Source organism: Budorcas taxicolor, chromosome 2 (genome assembly GCF_023091745.1).
Source record: "Budorcas taxicolor isolate Tak-1 chromosome 2, Takin1.1, whole genome shotgun sequence".
Classification (NCBI taxonomy): Eukaryota; Metazoa; Chordata; class Mammalia; order Artiodactyla; family Bovidae; genus Budorcas; species Budorcas taxicolor.
Window position 1 is genome coordinate 42,248,411 of NC_068911.1, and position 15,880 is coordinate 42,264,290.

General features: G+C 62.9%; 3 protein-coding genes across 8 annotated transcripts; 2 read left to right on the forward strand and 1 right to left on the reverse strand.

The window, feature by feature from the left end:
• Nucleotides 1-2,111: 2,111 nt before the first annotated feature.
• On the forward strand, nucleotides 2,112-8,382 carry CIAO3 (cytosolic iron-sulfur assembly component 3). Of its 3 annotated transcripts, none has more exons than XM_052662515.1 (11): nucleotides 2,112-2,185; nucleotides 3,039-3,134; nucleotides 4,504-4,647; nucleotides 4,864-4,996; nucleotides 5,463-5,627; nucleotides 5,816-5,934; nucleotides 6,030-6,159; nucleotides 6,268-6,340; nucleotides 6,788-6,925; nucleotides 7,284-7,441; nucleotides 7,523-8,382. In XM_052662515.1, exons 1-11 carry the CDS (start codon nucleotides 2,120-2,122, stop codon nucleotides 7,759-7,761), a joined length of 1,461 nt encoding a protein of 486 aa, XP_052518475.1. In that variant the 5' UTR covers nucleotides 2,112-2,119; the 3' UTR covers nucleotides 7,762-8,382. The 3 variants fall into 3 exon arrangements, with proteins under 3 accessions (XP_052518475.1, XP_052518483.1, XP_052518489.1); XM_052662523.1 differs by having other exon boundaries at nucleotides 5,463-5,597; XM_052662529.1 differs by lacking the exon at nucleotides 6,788-6,925.
• Nucleotides 8,383-8,412: 30 nt separating this feature from the next.
• HAGHL (hydroxyacylglutathione hydrolase like) lies at nucleotides 8,413-11,454 on the reverse strand. 4 transcript variants are annotated; one of them, XM_052663969.1, is made up of 8 exons: nucleotides 10,738-11,047; nucleotides 10,323-10,387; nucleotides 10,118-10,235; nucleotides 9,939-10,047; nucleotides 9,758-9,861; nucleotides 9,459-9,557; nucleotides 9,085-9,164; nucleotides 8,413-8,809 (listed from the first exon to the last, which is right to left on the reverse strand). In XM_052663969.1, the coding sequence occupies exons 1-8, from the start codon at nucleotides 10,840-10,842 to the stop codon at nucleotides 8,641-8,643; spliced, it is 849 nt and encodes a 282-aa protein (XP_052519929.1). In that variant the 5' UTR covers nucleotides 10,843-11,047; the 3' UTR covers nucleotides 8,413-8,640. The 4 variants fall into 4 exon arrangements, with proteins under 4 accessions (XP_052519929.1, XP_052519925.1, XP_052519922.1 ...); XM_052663965.1 differs by having other exon boundaries at nucleotides 9,085-9,161; nucleotides 9,459-9,560; XM_052663962.1 differs by having other exon boundaries at nucleotides 9,459-9,560.
• Nucleotides 11,455-12,144: 690 nt separating this feature from the next.
• Nucleotides 12,145-15,872, forward strand: CCDC78 (coiled-coil domain containing 78). The gene is made up of 14 exons (XM_052635690.1): nucleotides 12,145-12,192; nucleotides 12,391-12,510; nucleotides 12,597-12,683; nucleotides 12,827-12,979; nucleotides 13,083-13,166; nucleotides 13,264-13,331; nucleotides 13,451-13,529; nucleotides 13,614-13,739; nucleotides 13,968-14,155; nucleotides 14,286-14,427; nucleotides 14,549-14,592; nucleotides 15,175-15,241; nucleotides 15,315-15,415; nucleotides 15,508-15,872. Exons 1-14 carry the CDS (start codon nucleotides 12,145-12,147, stop codon nucleotides 15,617-15,619), a joined length of 1,419 nt encoding a protein of 472 aa, XP_052491650.1. The 3' UTR covers nucleotides 15,620-15,872.
• Nucleotides 15,873-15,880: the final 8 nt, after the last annotated feature.

Consider the following 15,880-nt stretch of genomic DNA (forward strand, 5'->3'; position numbering starts at 1 on the left):
TGAAAAGTCCCCACTCTTGGCTCTACTCAGAGCAGGCAGGAGGAAGACGGGCCCTCATCGTATGCATGTGTGTGTATGTGTCAGAGAGAGAGAGGTCAGAAACCCCTGTTCAGCTTTTTTAACCAGAAGCTGGCTCTGGCACTCCCCCAGGCCCTCCTACAGGGGTAGAGCAGGGTGTGCTTACTTCCTGGGCCTCTGGGGGCCTCTTGGGGTAGCCAGCTTGAGCGGCAGCCTCCAGCCCCACTTTTAAAAATAGCTTTAAAGAGATATAAATACACATACCATGCAATTCACCCATTTGTAGTGTGTGATTCAATGGTTTTTAACATAATACACTATTAATTTTAAAATTGTGTTAAAACATACATAACAGCCTGGTAGCTCAGTGGTAAAGAACCCACTTGCCAATGTGTGAGATGTGGGTTTGATCCCTGGGTTTGGAAGATTCCCTGGAGTGAAAAATGGCAACCCACTCCAATAATCTTGGCTGGAAAATTCCACAGACAAGAGGAGCCTGTCTGTGGGCTACAGTGGGGCTACAGGTGGGCTACAGTCTGTGGGGTCTCAAAGAATCAGATACGACTGAGCACGCACACAATAGTGAGACTGTCAAGATTTCAGGTGCCGTACTCCAGACCTTAGTCAGATATTGCCAGGACATGGAGGGGATGCCGGGGCCTGGAAGCCCACAGTACAGCTCCTTGGGAAAACCCCTCTTGATGCTGAGAAGGAACTCCCATCCTGGGAGCCAAGAAGAGCAGCTGCAGGGGCTGGAGGTCACGCCGGCTTGTGGGCCGCAGCCCCCTGGACTCCACACTTAATCCACAGGCAGGTGAAGAGTCAGCCGGTAGCGCCCACATCAGGACAAGAACACCAAGAGCAGAGGCCGCCGTGGGCTCCCAAAACGTGAGATCACGCCCAGGGGATAGTCTGGGGCTGACCCTGCCAGGGTACCTTCAGGGCTGGGCCCAAGTTGCGAGGATGCACCAATTTGACCACTGGGGTTTTCTGGAAAGCCCCCACAGGAAGTGGTCATTAAATGTATATGAGGGAGACGTCCTTGGTGGTCCGGTGGTTGAGAATCCACCTTCCCACGCAGCGGACATAGCGTCGATCCCTGGTCGGGAACTAACATGCCAGATGCCAAGGGACAGCTAAGCCCAAGCCGCAGCTACCGCCCCTGCGCTCCAGAGCTGCGGCTCCGCTAGAAGGGACACCCCGAGCGCCGGAACGGAGACCCAGCGCAGCCAAAATGAAAATAATAATAATAATAAAGACTTTAAAAATGTATATGACCACTCAAGAATTGAGTCCAGCCAGCAGCGTTCTATCCGTGTTCCACAGAGAAAAGGGCTTTTCTCAGGCTGCTGCTGTTGCTGCTAAGTCGCTTCAGTCGTGTCCGACTCTGTGCGACCCCAGAGATGGCAGCCCACCAGGCTCCCCCGTCCCTGGGACTCTCCAAGCAAGAACACTGGAGTGGGTTGCCATTTCCTTCTGGCTGGTCTCCGGAAAAACCGGGGGCGGGCTTGCCAACGCAGGGGACGCGGGTTCGATCCTCGGGCGGGGAAGATCCCCTGGAGGAGGAACTGGCAACCCACTCCAGTGTTCTTGCCTGGGAAACACCATGGACAGAGCAGCCACGGGGTCGCAAAAGCGTCGGACACGACCACGTAATTGAGCACACACCCTCCCAGAGCCATGGGGCCCTGCACCGGCCAGCAGCCTCGGGGGAGCCGCTCCGCACCCCTGCTCCCATTCCCTTCTCACTCCAACCGAAGCTGGCCGCCTCTGCGCGCCCGGCGCCCTTCTGGGTTCTTGGGCTGGTCCAGAACCAAGAACAGCGCCTCCGCAGCTTCTCTCCGGGGCTGAGACTGGTGGAGGCGAGCCAGGCGCCCCGAGGGAGTCACGGCCCCTTCCCCGCGGCCCTCGCCGGCGCGCAGGCGGCGCGGGTTGCGCGGTGCCCGGCCCGCCAGCAGGGGGCGCGCGCCCCCGGGAGCCCGGCCGAGGGGCCAGCTGCGCATGCGCACGCGGCGCTTACCGGCAGTGTGGCGGAACTGTCTCGCTGTTTCGCGGCGTTTGGCGACGCCGTCCGCGCCGGGGCCGGCGGCAGTGTGGCGCCATGGCGTCTCCCTTCAGCGGGGCCCTGCAGCTGACGGACTTGGACGACTTCATCGCGCCGTCTCAGGTGGGCGGGCCGGGCGGCTGCTTAGCGCGAGGAGTCCTCTCCGCTGCGGTCTCCCCCGCCACCCCGAGAGAGGGGCTCGGAATCGGGGGGCCTGCTGGGTCGCACAGCCCCGCGTTTCCGTGTCCCCTTCCCGGGCGGCCGCGACAACCAGAGTGACCCAGCTCGGGGCCGGGAGGCCCCGCCGAACTTCCCTGGCCGGCCCCTCGCCCCGCCGCGAGGGCAAGGGGGGGCGTTCTGCTGCGGTCGGCGTGGGTGTCCCCCCGGCGGGAGGAGACAGAGCGTGTCCCCAAGGGGACAGGCCAGCCGCACGTGAGGGCCGCCGGCCGCCTCCCCTGCTGCCCCGCTTATCGGTTGCCGGCAGCCGCGCGGGCCCAGGGCTCGGCCGAGGCGTGCCGGGGGCGGTGGGGTTGAGGTGGGGCGCGAGGGGCCGGACGGACCTCCTGCCAAGGGTTTCCGAGGCTGCTCGCTGGGAACGCGACGGCCAGCGAGCTTCCTCTCGGGCGGAGAGGAACGGGGGAGAAAGGAATCTTTTTCCAGGACTTGGGCGGGGCAGAGCTTTTCTGCCGACCCTCGGCCTCCAGTGAAACACTGGCCCTCCCTGCGGTGCCCCACCCGCTATTTACTGGCGGTGTCCGCGGACAGGTTAGGTTGGCCACACCGCCTGCACCTGCATCAGGTCAGCGACCTTGATGCGGGCAGTGTGTGAACGCGCGCGAGTAGGGTAAGCAGCCACAGCGCCAAGACCGCTTCTTCGGTGGGAAGGCCGGAATCAGGGCAGAGTTTTCGTCCCAGGCGGTGTGGGGGCCTCTCCGCCGCTGTGCGCTCAGGCGCCCTTCGGGTCTTTTACGGGTAGGACTGCATCAAGCCCATGAAGGTGGATAGGAGGCCGGGAAGCGGCGTGGCCAAGATCCACATCGAAGATGACGGGAGTTACTTCCAAGTCAGTCAGGTAAGTTCCAGCCCAGCTGACCTGTCCAGTGACAGGTGCAGTGACCATGGCACCTTCCACGTGTCACCAGCCTTTTTTCAGGTGTGCACTGCAGAGGGCTCTTTGCAGAAGTGGCAGCTCTGGCATCCCTCTCTCTCAAGTTCTAACTGTGTAACATTTTCTAGTCCAGACCACTTGTTCTTAGTGAAAGCTACTTCCTGTGTAACTGAGCAATGCCAGGACCCTGGTCCCACGGCGTTAAAGTTGACACCCTGACTGTCTGCCATTTGGATCCTTGAGAACACCCATGCTGTCCCGAGGACTGCAGGCACCACTGGGCGCACCGGCCCAGGGGTCCCTCCCAGCAAGTGAGGAGCCACAGGATGGCTCGCGGCGGGCCAGACAGCGGGAGCCAGCTATTCCGGGGAAGGAGTCGCTGTTTACTCAGCCCTGGAGGATGACCTGGCAGCCCAGCTGGGGTCCCGCCTGAGCCCAGCAAGCACGGGAGGCGGGGTCCTTCATGGGGCCAGGGGCCCTGCTCCAGGGCAGCAGGGGTTGACCTGGAGGGAAGCCCGAAGCACATCAGTCCCTGCTGGCCTCGAGGCTGGCCGGGCCAGGAAAGCACCCTGAGCTCAGACTGCTGCTGCGGTGCAACGCGGGCCTCGCGAGTGGACTGGGAGGGGGTCCCGGCTAGTCATCCCCCGGTCACACTTTGGACCCCTGAAGCTTTCCGGGCCCTGACTCAGACCACTCCTGTGTGTGCAGAGGAAGTGAGGGCTCTGCTGGGCCCGTTTGCAGCTCAGAGCTGCCCAGCCACCGGCCTGGAGACCAGTGTGAATGCCCAGTCCTCGACTGTTTGGCGTTGTAACTGCCCCTTGCATGCCTCGCCCACTCTTCTCTGTGCAGGTGTTGGGGGACACAGGCTCCCACCATCTCCTCCTCCCTGTCCCTCTGTCCTTTCTTCTTTCATCTTCGCCCTTGCCTTTCTCTTCCTTCTCCTTTCAGAGCCTGGCCTTGAGCATTTTCCTGTCCCCACAGCACTTTCCTGTCCCTGGAGGCACAGTCTGGGGACCAGTGACGAGTTGGCTGCATCTTTGCACATTTAATGTCCATGTCCCGCCCCTGGCGGGCAGCAAGGCTCTTTAATACAATACGCCAGCCACATTTGTACCCGAGTTAGGATTTGGTGCTTCTAGGAAAGTTTAGAACATATATTTCTGTCCTAAATATTTAATTTCTAAAAACTTACGGCACATACAGCCAGCCAACTGCCACGCTGCTTGTCAGCGCTGTGAGCCAGAGAATGAAGCTCTCCCATGGGTCCCGTCATCCTGAGCGCTGTGTCCTCGTGTGGAAGGGCCCTTGGGGTACTGGGTTCTCATGCCTCTAGGATGGAGGGATGAAGAAGCTGGAGAAGGCCAAGATCTCGCTGGACGACTGCCTAGCGTGCAGTGGCTGCGTCACCTCAGCGGAGACCGTGCTTATTACTCAGCAGAGCCACGAGGAGCTGCGGAAGGTTCTAGGTGCCAATAAGGTGAGCGGTGGGCCGTCTTCAGATGCCACTCTCACCCAGCGTCCCTCGCTAGTGTCTTCGGGGCAGCTCATCTCCTGGTGCTACCTCTCCTGGGGACTCCTGGCGTTGAAGTGTTAACCCTAAACTTCGAGTTCTGTGTGTTTGCAAAATTCACACGCCCTGATGTAGTCAGGCTGTAAACTACACAGAGTGAGCCGTGGGTCCCGTGCTTTGCAGACAGCAGCACCTGATCAGCAGAAGCTGGTTGTCATCTCGGTCTCGCCTCAGTCTAGAGCGTCGCTGGCTGTGAGGTTTCAGCTGAATCCTACGGATACCACCAGGAAATTAACAGCATTCTTTAAAAAAATAGGTAGGTGCTGAACCTTGGCAAGCTCCTGCGTGGACATGGGGCTAAGGTGACGCCCGGCTGTCACTGGACTTAGTGTATCAGAAGCTCTGTTGGAGGTTGACTCATCTTGAGGTTCTGTTGTGATGATTGAGAGCAGGGCCTTTTAATAAAAAAACCCTCAGTTTTGATGCTGCACATCCCCGAGCCTGGAGTTCACCTACTCTTTACTTCGTTTTTAAATTATCACCACCAAGGCACAGTTCTCAGGCCTGAGTTTGGCTCCTGGTCAGCCCCTGCACGCCAGGGGCAGGGCTGGGAGGGCGTAGAGGGCTCAGTGCAGGTGGCTGTGCCGGCGTGTGCGGGGTGGCGCCTGCGGGCCCAAGCTCAGAGGCAGGGCACCGGGCATCCACCACGGGTGCTTCCAGTGACGCCTGCCCACCCTGGGCGCAGCCGTCCTTCCGGAAGTGAGGTGGGTGCTCCCTCACAGGCGCACACTACGTGTTCGACACCGCCTTCTCGAGGAACTTCAGCCTCCTCGAAAGCCAGCGGGAGTTCGTGCGGCGGTTCCGAGGACAGGCCAACCCCGAGCAGGCCCTGCCCGTGCTGACTTCTGCCTGCCCAGGTGTGCGCCCGCGGCCGGTAGCTGGACATGGTGAGGAGGGTGGGGGCTCTTTGGCAGGAGCCGCTTCAGTACCTGAGGGGTGATCATGGGGGTGCTAGAGACACGTGTCGGCAAGAGCAGAGCAGGGGGCTCCTTAGTGGGACCCTAACCCCTTGCATGAGTCGGGCCACCCCCAGAAGTCACCTCACCGCCCCTCTCACGCCCTGCGTTGGCCTCAGGCTGGATCTGCTACGCTGAGAAGACCCACGGGAGCACCCTCCTTCCCCACATCAGCACTGCGCGGTCCCCACAGCAGGTCATGGGCTCCCTGGTCAAGGATTTCTTTGCCCAGCAGCAGGTAACGGGGACCCAGAGTGAACCCCCCTGTGGTGCCCCCCACGCCTCCCCCCATTAGCCCCGCACCACTGCCTCACTGCCACGCCCTGCGCACAGCGTCTGACTCCCGACAAGGTCTACCACGTGACAGTAATGCCCTGCTACGACAAAAAGCTGGAAGCCTCCAGACCCGACTTCTTCAGCCAGGAGCACCAGACACGCGACGTGGACTGTGTCATCACCACAGGTGTGAGGCCGGGCCAGCCGGCGCCGTGACCGGGAGCCCTGCGTCTGTAACGGCCTCTCTTGCTCTTGAGAGTCAGCTGAAGTGCGTCTGTGCTGTGGTCTCCTGCAGGTGAAGTCTTCAAGCTGCTGGAAGAAGAAGGGGTCTCGCTGTCGGAGCTGGAGCCGGCTCCTCTAGACAGTCTGTACGTTATCACCGGCCGTGTCAGACGGGCTGTAAGCTCACCCAGCACCGGGTACTCTCCACTGGGGTGTCCCAAGGGTCCAGATGGGTGGCAGAAGGGGCCGTGGCCCTTGACGCAGGCACTGGCCTCCTCCCTTTTCCCTCGCCTGGCCTCCCTCGGCCCCTCGTGTGCCTCGGTGTCCAAGATGCTTGAGCTCCCGACAACTGGCCGATGGTCGTCAGAGCTGACCCTGACTTCACGCAGGTCTGAGCTCCCGGGACAGGTGGTACGACAGGGGGGACAGTCCTTTGCTGCACAAGCCTCCTCCCGACATACCTTCAAAGCCTTTGGCTCTATGGCTCATCTTCGGCTTAGAAACCAAACGCTCTCAAACCTGAGACAGAGGTTGCTCAGAGGCCTCGGTGGGCAGCGGCCCCAACACCACCTGAGGCCTGGCCTCTTCCCCAGGTGCAGCAGTGCCTCTGCCCAGGAGCCCACCAGCCATCGGGGCGGGGGCTCAGGGGGCTACCTGGAGCATGTGTTCCGGCATGCAGCCCAGGAGCTCTTCGGGATCCATGTCACTGAGGTCACCTACAGACCCCTGAGGTCAGTGGGGAGGGCCGTAGCTGGGCCCTACGCTCTAGCTCAGGTGACGGGACCAGCACTCCCGAGCCCTGGGTCTCCTGGTATAGCTCAGCGTCCCCTACCCACAGCACCGTGGTACACGGGGGCGGTACGGAGCTCCTGGCACACACTGTGTCCTGATGTGAGCCCCCACTCCAAGGAGGGTGGGCTGGGGCTCATCTGACCGTGGGAAGGAGGGGTTCCCATTCTACAGGCCAGGAACCTGAGGCTGGGGCTACCTGCCCCACTGGTGGGAAGGAGCTTCTTCCCCTCCCCCCTCACCGCCCTCACCGGGAGTGAGCCTGGTATGCTGTGTGGACAGCCAGGTCTGTGCCCTCAGGAACAAGGACCTCCAGGAGGTGATTCTAGAGAGGGAGGGCCAAGTCCTGCTGCACTTTGCCGCAGCCTACGGCTTCCGCAACATCCAGAACCTGGTGCAGAAGCTCAAGCGCGGGCGCTGCCCGTACCACTACGTGGAGGTCATGGCCTGCCCCGCAGGTAGCTATGGGCAGGGGGCCCCCGGGACCCTGTGTGCCAGCTGGCACCCTCCATGACCACACCTGCCCTCCTCTGCCACAGGGTGCCTCAACGGAGGGGGACAGCTCAAGGCCCCCGACACGCCCGGCAAGGAGCTCCTGCAGCAGGTCGAGAGGCTGTATGGCCTAGTCAGGACAGAAGCACCGGAGGATGCACCCGGGGTCCAGGAGCTATACGAGTGCTGGCTGCAGGGCGCAGGCTCGGAGCGGGCTGGCCGCCTGCTGCACACCAGCTACCACGCGGTGGAGAAGGCTGGCTCTGGACTCAGTATCAGGTGGTAGAGGCCTCACGGGTCCAGCTGGTCCACTGCCACCAACACCAGGACTCCTGAGAAGGTGGGGGGTCTCCAGCAGGGCAGTTGCCCGAGACTCCGAGGGGCACCCCTAAATGCTGCAGGGACACTGGGACCCTTGGAGCAATGGAACTCAGGATCACTCTCACCTGGACTCCTCCTTCGGGGCTGCAGGCTCTACCGGCCGCCGGCCCTCTCCATGGTCCTGAGCCCTGAGAGGCCCGGGCTCCCCCTGGGTGTGGGGTCTTAGCTTGTCTCGTGGGAGGGCTCCTCACCCTCCATCTCTAGAGTCCCCCCAAACTCCTGTGGGGCGGTGGTGACAGGCTGGACCTGCCCGGCTGGTGAGGTCACAGCAGAGCCTGGGGGACCTGCCACACTGGGCAGTCGAGGACACTGGCCGGACACAGGCAGCCGGCCCGTGACTCCACCTGGGGTGGGGTGCCCCTCCACCGAGACCAGGTGTCTGACAGAGCTGTGATGCCTGGGGCCGGAGAACCTGCCTCCCGGGGGCTGAGCCCTGTGTCCACAGCTGGACCCCCACTGGCTGGGGCCGGGGCGGGACAGACTGAGTCAGCCCCCCAGGCACATGCCTGAGAAGCTCATCTCTAGTAAAAACAGCTTCTTTTTGAGAGTGTCTGTCTGCATCAAGAAAAAGGCCTTTCAAAGCTTTATTTGAAGTTCAGGAGCCCTGTGCACCCCACTGTACTGTGTGCAAACACCCCTGTCTCACTGTGGCCCAGAGTGGGGCAGGGTGTCCAGCCCCATAAGTGCCAGAGTACCCACCCTCCGGGGCCGGGCAGGACTGAGGATGGCTGGGCCCTCCTGTGGGTTGAGGGAGGAGGGCTGTGTGGCCTGACCCATGTAGAGCTCACTTCTGCCGGGGTGTGCTCAGGAGCCCCCACTGCAGCGCGAGGAGAGCCCGGGCCTGTGGCTGCAGCGGCTCAGCCGCCCTCTCGAAGCTTGCTCGCTCCCTGCAGAGCACATCCAGGACGTCGGCTGGGGCCACCTTCCTCGTGAACTTGCGCACAGACTCCTCTCTGTGGGGAGAGGGGGCACCATGGGGCTCAAAGGGATCCACGGGGTGAACCAGACATGGTGGTAGAGACAGCCCAGGGACCGGCCCCCTACCACCTGGTATCCAAATAAGTGCAGGGGAGACCCAGAGAACAAGTCGGCCCCGTGCCAGCCTGTTGTACAGCGAGGCCCCCAGGGAGGACACAGGTCCCCAAGACGCACTGGCTCAGGCCCTGCCCCATGCTCCCCAGCCCCCCTTACCCACACAGGAGGGCCCAGCACGCTGGCCAGTACTCACGCCACCCTCAGGAAGGGGTTGTAAAGGAGTTCCTCGCCCAGAGTTGCGGGCACTGTGGGCACATCATCCTCATCCCTCTGCTGGAACGAGCACAGGCCCCAGTCACCGCCTTGCCTGGCAACCCCAGGCAGCTTGGCTCCGTCACCCGCAGCCTGGGGGTTTGAGCCCAGGCCCTGAAGGTGAGCACTTGAGGGCCAGACTGCAGGTGGCCCAGAGCCTAGAATGGGTGAACGCCCCAGCCAAGCCAGGCCTGGTCACCCAGGCCAGAAGTCACGGCTGACACCCCACCCACCCACACACACACTTGGTGCTGTCCTGGCCCCAGCCCGCCCCACCCTCCAACCTTGCCACTGAGAGTGGAGGAGCGGCCACACCTTGGCCCACGACAGCTTAGCCTTCACGTGGTCGTTGTAAGGCTCCACTTTCTGTGCGAACTCGAGGTTGCCCAATGTGTGCTCATGGCCGCAGAATACCTTCTGGAGAGACGAGGTGCTCAGGTGCACAGCACGCCCACGGGCAGAGACGCTCCCCACCCCCTCGCCGGTCCACTTCCTGCCATGGCTGACAAGAAGGCAGTCATCCTGAACCCTGGCGTAGGCAGGTGCAGTGCGTGCTGCTTATATGGGAAGCCGGGCCCCCACAGCCATGAGAGGGCAAGGGGCAGGCTGCTCACTGTCTCAGGGGGCAGGGTGCCCAAGGTCTCCACCAAGCTCTGGTACATCTGCTGAGCTGTGCCCTCCAGGCGTGAGCCGCAGCCGGCCACGGACAGTGCATCCCCTGGGGAGTTGGGTGGGTCAGAGAGAGTGGAATGGGGCACGGGGAGGTGGGGCAGGTGGGTACAGGGCAGCCAGTACCCGAGAACACGGCGGGAGGGTCCGGACACTCCTCTTCCCACAGGAAGTAGCTCATGTGGCCCAAGGTGTGGCCGGGCGTCAGGAGGCAGCGCACGTGGATGGCCCCAAACTGTGGCAGAGGAGCAGGTGAGGATGTTGGGCCCAGGCTCTCTCCCCGTCCCTCCCAGGCGCGCACTCACCCGCAGCTCCTCGCCATGTGCCAGCCTGCGCGTCAGCGCACAGATGCGCTCGTCCGCACCCAACACCACCAGACCAGGCAGCAGCCTCGCCAGTTCCGCGTTGCCGCGAGCGTGGTCCCTGAGGATGGTTGACAGTGGAATCACGTGGGGTTGGGGCTGGTTGGAGTGAACCCGCCTGCCCCAGCCCTGCCCCTGCGGCACTCACCAGTGGTGATGGGTTGTCAGCACAGTGGTCAGTGATACCCCCTCCCGGCCCACGATCTCCAGCAGCTGAAAGGGATGGGAGTTAGGGACATGCAGATGGCCCAGGTGGCTGCCTGCATTGGGGCACCAGGCCTGGGTGCACAGTGCCCCAGGCACGGGATGGTGCTAGGGGCAGCAGAGACCCAGCAGACGATTAGTGAGCACCCACTGTGTACAAAATAGGCACCAGACGAAAAAGTTCAGAGATGGTTCTAACCTCAGAGGAGAACCAAATCAAGAAACCCTAAACTCCAAATAACCAGAGACCAGAAAATAGGGGAGGGTCTGCCCTCAGCAGTGTTGTCCAGAGCCTCTATCAGCGGCCTAAGGAGCCTGGGCCCACAGCAGTGCTCCCGCTGCCTCAAACCTGCCCTCACCCTTTTGGGCACGGCCACGTCCACGGCCACAGCTTCCCGCGTGCGCTCCTCGATGACCAGGTACATGTAGTTGTCCTCAAGCACAGGGATGACTTTGACCTTCATGGCCACAGAGCTCAGCCGCACCGCACCTCCTGAGCCCCTTCCTCAGCGTGGGGCTGCCCTCTCCAGACTCCAGGCAGGGCTGTGTGCGGAAGGGGTTAGTTCCACACACACGCGCTGGGGGCCAGAAAGGAGCCTCGCTGGCTGCTGCCGGACTGTCCCGAGGCCCGTCTGGAAGGCCAAGCTCCAGGCTCCAGATGACCTGCAGCTGCGGGAACCAGTCCCTCGCCGAGACGCCTCCCGCCGCAGGCTCCGCCCCCACGCCAGAAGCCCCGCCTATAAAACCACGCCCCCGTCCGGTCCCGCCCCCAGGAGGACCGCTGCCCGAGTAGACCCCGCCGGCTTTCCAGGCCGCCCCCCTTCCCCCTCCCGGCGCAGCGCGACCCCGGGCCCACCCCTCTCCGGGCCCCGCCCCTCTCCGGACCCCGCCCCTCTCCGGATCCCGCCCGTCTTCGGCTCCCGCTCTCAGCGCTGCTCCGCAGGCCCCCGCCCCAGACCCCCTCCCGACCGGCCATCCCCTTCCCGAAGGTCCGCTTACCTCCGTGGGCTGGGCCAGCTGGTCGCGCGGACTCCCTGAAGGACAGGCGGACAGAGGCAGGCCTCGGGCGCCAATCCCGGGGCCTGGACGGAGCGCGCCACTCACGCCGCCGCCAACGGTCCGGGCCCAAGGGGCCCGCCCGCGGGGCCGGCCCGGAGCCTGCGCGCCGCGGGACCCGAGCCCGGCGCAGGAAGCACGCGTGCGCGGAAGGAGCGCGCGCACTCGTCCGGCCAGTCGCGCCCGGAGCTCTGGTGCCTACTCCGCGAAGCCCTCCTGGCACCGCAATGAGCCAGTCTTCCTGAGTCCCCCGGCCCCGGGTTGGGACGTCTTCGGTCGGGCTGGGAGTATAGGGAGGCTCCCGTTTGTTCGGTTGCTCGTCCCGGCGCCCAGCCTGGGGGCCTAATGAGTGTGGAACCCACATGATAAGGCAAAGCGCGCTGCCTGAGAATAACAGTAACAGGCGCGGCCGCTCGGCTCCCTGTGCGCTGTCCCACACCTCCCGAGCCTGGGCCTTCTGCGCACTCCTGGTTCCATCCTCGCCCCTGAGACATGCTGGGGTGACCGTCTGAATTTCCCAGATGATGAAAAGGAAGCCGGAAAGGTGTCACCAACCACTGAACTGTCCTGCTTGCCCTCGTGGGCGGGGCACCGGGAGTCTCCTGGGAACGACAGAGGCCTTGGCAACACAAACCACGGTGTTACATCAACAGGCCAGTAGTCGATGCGACACTGGGCTTAGGGCAGCTTGCAGTCCCTTCTGTGTATGTATGGAGCATGTGGCAGCCCCAGAGCCCCCTCCTCGGGCCACTGAGAACGTGAGTCCTCCCAGGACACTGCTGCTTCTGGGGTGTCCCCTGTTCCCTCACAGGCCAGGAGGAGTGTATGTACTCAGGACCTGGGCCTGATCCTGGCCATGGGAGAGCCTGCAGCTCTGCCAGGCTGGGTGTGCAAGGGTGGAGGCCACAGCCTGGGCCTGAGACGAACCTTGGGGTTGAGTGGTGGTGCCTCCCTAGGTTCTGCCACGGGCCGAGGCCTGGCTGCCAGGAGTCCCTGGGGGTGCTGCAGCCTGGGCCACCAACCTTGGGATAGAGCTTCCCTCAGACATAGAGCTGAGTGAGGAGCAGCGGCTGCAGGTGGGTGTGGGGCTTCTGGGTGCTGGCAGGAGGGAGGGCATCCCCAGGGCCTCACAGACTCAACCTCTCACCCTGACCAACCGCAGGTCTGCAAGGAGCTGGTCGACCTGCAGATCAAAAACCAGCGCCTGCAGGAGCAGCACGATGCTGAAATCTTTGAGCTGAAGAGTGAGGTGGGCAGCATGTGGGGGGGTGCAATTGTGCCCCGAGTGACCATGCACACTCGCACTCTGTCTGTACACACTCACACACCCCACCTGTCCTGTGTATGCCACGTCCCTGTGGTTGCCCAGATGGACGACCTGGTCTCCCGCAGATCCTGTGGCTGGAGAGCCGCATGCTGGAGCTGGAGCTGCAGGGAGCGCAGGCGGCCCCAGCAGAGGCTGATCCAGGGCACCACCCGGCCCTGGCACAGGAGCTTGGGCACAAGGCCAGGGGGCAAGGACACTCCTTCTGTCACAGACTCCAGGTCACCTGGAGTGCACGGCGGGAGGTGGGGGCGGGGGCTGCCTGGGTGGTAACTAAGCAGGTCCAGGGAGGGACAGTGAGGCCTAAACAGCTCTTCTGTGCAGGCACAGTCCACAGACTTCCTGACCCCCGAGAACAAGCAGCAGGAGCTGGGGGACGGCACAGGTGTGCAGCCACCCAGCCTGAAGGTCTGTCAAGGTTTCTCCCAGCCTGGGGTGGAGATGGGGTGGGACAGGGGACCTGGGGCGTGGGCTTTCATCCAGCCAGCCGTCCTGTGCCCCACAGCTGCCGGCAGAGGCAAAGCGGGTGCAGGAGCAGCACGGGGCTCGGCAGAAGGCCCTGGAGACATGTGTGTGAGTGGCTTCCTTCCTCATCTGGGACTGGAGGGCCCAGCGAGCAAGGGGGCTGTTCTCAAGGGGAAGGTGGGGGGGTCACCCTTCCTGGGCCCGGCTGAGCCTCACACTGTCCACAGGGCAGCCCTGGGCCGGCAGCTGCAGGGAGCCTGGGAGGAGGCCAGGACAGCTGGGCAGCAACTGGCTGCACAAGCCGTGGTGAGGCCCAGCCCTACCTGCTTTGCAGAATGGCTTTGCAAAGTCCAGCTGTGGACAGAGACTCAGGGCCTCCTCCACCCCCAGGTGTTGTCTGCCTGCCGGGGCCAGCTCCACCAGGCTGAGGCAGAAAACGCCCGGCTGCAGCTGCAACTCAAGAAGCTGAATGAGGCGTATGCCATCCGACTAAAGCACTGTGCCCGAATCGTGGCTGTGAGCACTGAGGGGTGGCCCTGTACTGGGTGGGAGGCCTCTGGGTCCCGGGGAGCCTGAGCCTGGCCTGACTGCGATCAACCACCTCCGAGAGACTCTTGACCTTGTTGGAGACTTCAGGCCTGTCCAGCACACTATCCTCAGACCAGCTCTAGGGAGGGAATTAAGAGGGAGAGAGTGGATTCAACCAAGCCCCGCCCTTCCCGGTCCTGGCCCCGCCTCCTCCAGGGATACGCAGATGGTGCAGGCCCGAAGCCCACAGTCGCAGCCCTTCGGACATTCTTGGAGACCACTCTGGAGGACATTAGGGCAGCTCATCACAGCCGTGAGCAACAGCTGGCCCGGGCCGCCCGCTCCTACCGCAAGTGCCTGGCAGATCTGAGCCGGAGGCATGAGGAGCTGCTGACTGCCCACAGGTGGGCCCCTCCCTGAGACGGGCACCCCGGGGTGGATGGCCCCTCCCTGAGACGGGCATCGGCGGGCAGACGGCCCTGTGAGACCCGGTGCGGGGCTTAGTGTGCAGCAGATGCTGGTGGACCCTGTCAGGGCCCCTAGGACCCCCAGGGCTGCCTTTGGTGCGGCCCCCTCAGATGTGGCGCTGCTGCCCCGGCACACAGTCACCGAATCCAGCCACCAGACAGAGGACCAGGCCAAGCTGGAGAAGCAGCTCCAGAAGCTCAAGGCCCAGGTGACCCCTCTCTGCTGCCCCCTAACCCACCCCAGGACCCCTTCCAGGCTCAGCCAAGCCCAAACCTCCAGGCCTTGGAGCAGCCTGCCCTGTTTAGCAACCCCTGCTCTTGTTCCCACAGGAGGGATCCAGTGAAGTCTCCCAGGGGGGTACATTAGAGCCACAGTGAGTACCTAGTGTGGGTGCTGGGGGCGCCCATCTATTCTGGAAGGTGGCTACAGGGGCAGTGTTCTGGTTGCTGCAGCAAAGTGATCTCGCTGTGACTTCCAGTCTTGGCCTGCTTAGGAGACACTGTCTCAGAAAACCAAGTGCCTGGAGTGAGGAGGGGTCCTGACAGGAGAGGGGTTAACCTTGAATGGGAGGGTCAGGGAGACGCCCCAAGGAATGGACATCTCGGCTGAGACTCAGGAGCCCCAGCTGTAGACCGCTGGGGGCATGGACAGTAGAGGGCCCGACCCAGGACAAGGCAGGAGCAGCTGCCCGGTTACTTTCACAGCCTTTGTGCCTTCATGCTCCCAGCGTGAAGCCTCCTTACTGACACTGCAGTCACTCAGCTTTCCGAGTGGCCAGTGGGGCCCCCACAACCACCCCCCGCCATACAAAGATGGCACCAAGACTCAGGCAGGGCCATCCCAAACTTGCTCCCAGGAGGAACCTCAAGGACCACAGGGCCCTGACTTGAGCAGGGTTGTTGATGAGCACTTGGGTCAATGCCAGCTCACACCCACCCCTCTGCCTCCTCTCAAGGGGCCTAGAAGCTGCGTCCTGGGCCCAGATCCGCCAGAATCTACAGGAGTTCGCCTGTGGCACCCAGGTAGTGAGCAGAGCCTGGCCTGAGGACCCTCCTCACACTGCGCCTGGCTCATGGCTTGTGTCCCCTACGCCAGGCAGAGCTGGAGCGGGAGCGGGCACAGCTGCTGGTCCGCGCCACGATGGCAGAGGAGCAGCTTTCTGAGCTACAGGAGTATGTGGACCAGCACCTGGGAAGGTGGGCCTGGGATCTGGGGACCTCAGTCCCAGGCACTGGCAGCAGGGCTTGTCCACAACCAGGCAGGTGACTAACCTGGTTTCTTTGAGCAGGTACAAGCAGGAGATCCTACGGCTGAGAAAGCTGGTGGGTACAGGGGACCCCTGGAAAGTGGGGGCCATACCTTCAGACAAGCCCCAGCACCCAAGGACCTGCAGCCACTAACTGGTCAACAGGCAAACCTGGAGCAGAACTCTTCATAGTCAGCCAGCATGGCGCTCTCCCCAAAGCACTCCCTAGAAGATGACTTCACCCAGCCCTCCAGCCAACAAGCAGCAGGGTGGGGTCTTCCCTTGTCCAGTGGCTAAGTCTCCACGCTCCCAATGCAGGGCACCCTGGTTCAATGCTGATCAAGGAACTAGATCCCACATGCCACAACTAAGAGTTCTCAAGAGTTCTCAAAAGATCCCACGTGCTGCAACTAAG

Bases quoted from the DNA above. Each gene is read 5' to 3' on its own strand.
- CCDC78 (XM_052635690.1), top strand. From the start codon at position 12,145: ATGGAGCATGTGGCAGCCCCAGAGCCCCCTCCTCGGGCCACTGAGAAC. The intron at 12,980-13,082 runs GTCACCTGGAGT...TCTTCTGTGCAG, and splicing joins CCTTCTGTCACAGACTCCAG to GCACAGTCCACAGACTTCCT. The intron at 14,593-15,174 runs GTGAGTACCTAG...CCTCCTCTCAAG, and splicing joins GGGGGTACATTAGAGCCACA to GGGCCTAGAAGCTGCGTCCT.
- CIAO3 (XM_052662515.1), top strand. From the start codon at position 2,120: ATGGCGTCTCCCTTCAGCGGGGCCCTGCAGCTGACGGACTTGGACGAC. The intron at 5,935-6,029 runs GTAACGGGGACC...CCCTGCGCACAG, and splicing joins ATTTCTTTGCCCAGCAGCAG to CGTCTGACTCCCGACAAGGT. The intron at 6,160-6,267 runs GTGTGAGGCCGG...GGTCTCCTGCAG, and splicing joins GGACTGTGTCATCACCACAG to GTGAAGTCTTCAAGCTGCTG.
- HAGHL (XM_052663962.1), bottom strand. From the start codon at position 10,842: ATGAAGGTCAAAGTCATCCCTGTGCTTGAGGACAACTACATGTACCTG. The intron at 10,388-10,737 runs GTGAGGGCAGGT...CATCCCTTTCAG, and splicing joins ACGTGGCCGTGCCCAAAAGG to CTGCTGGAGATCGTGGGCCG. The intron at 8,810-9,084 runs GTGAGTACTGGC...CTCTCCCCACAG, and splicing joins AACCCCTTCCTGAGGGTGGC to AGAGGAGTCTGTGCGCAAGT.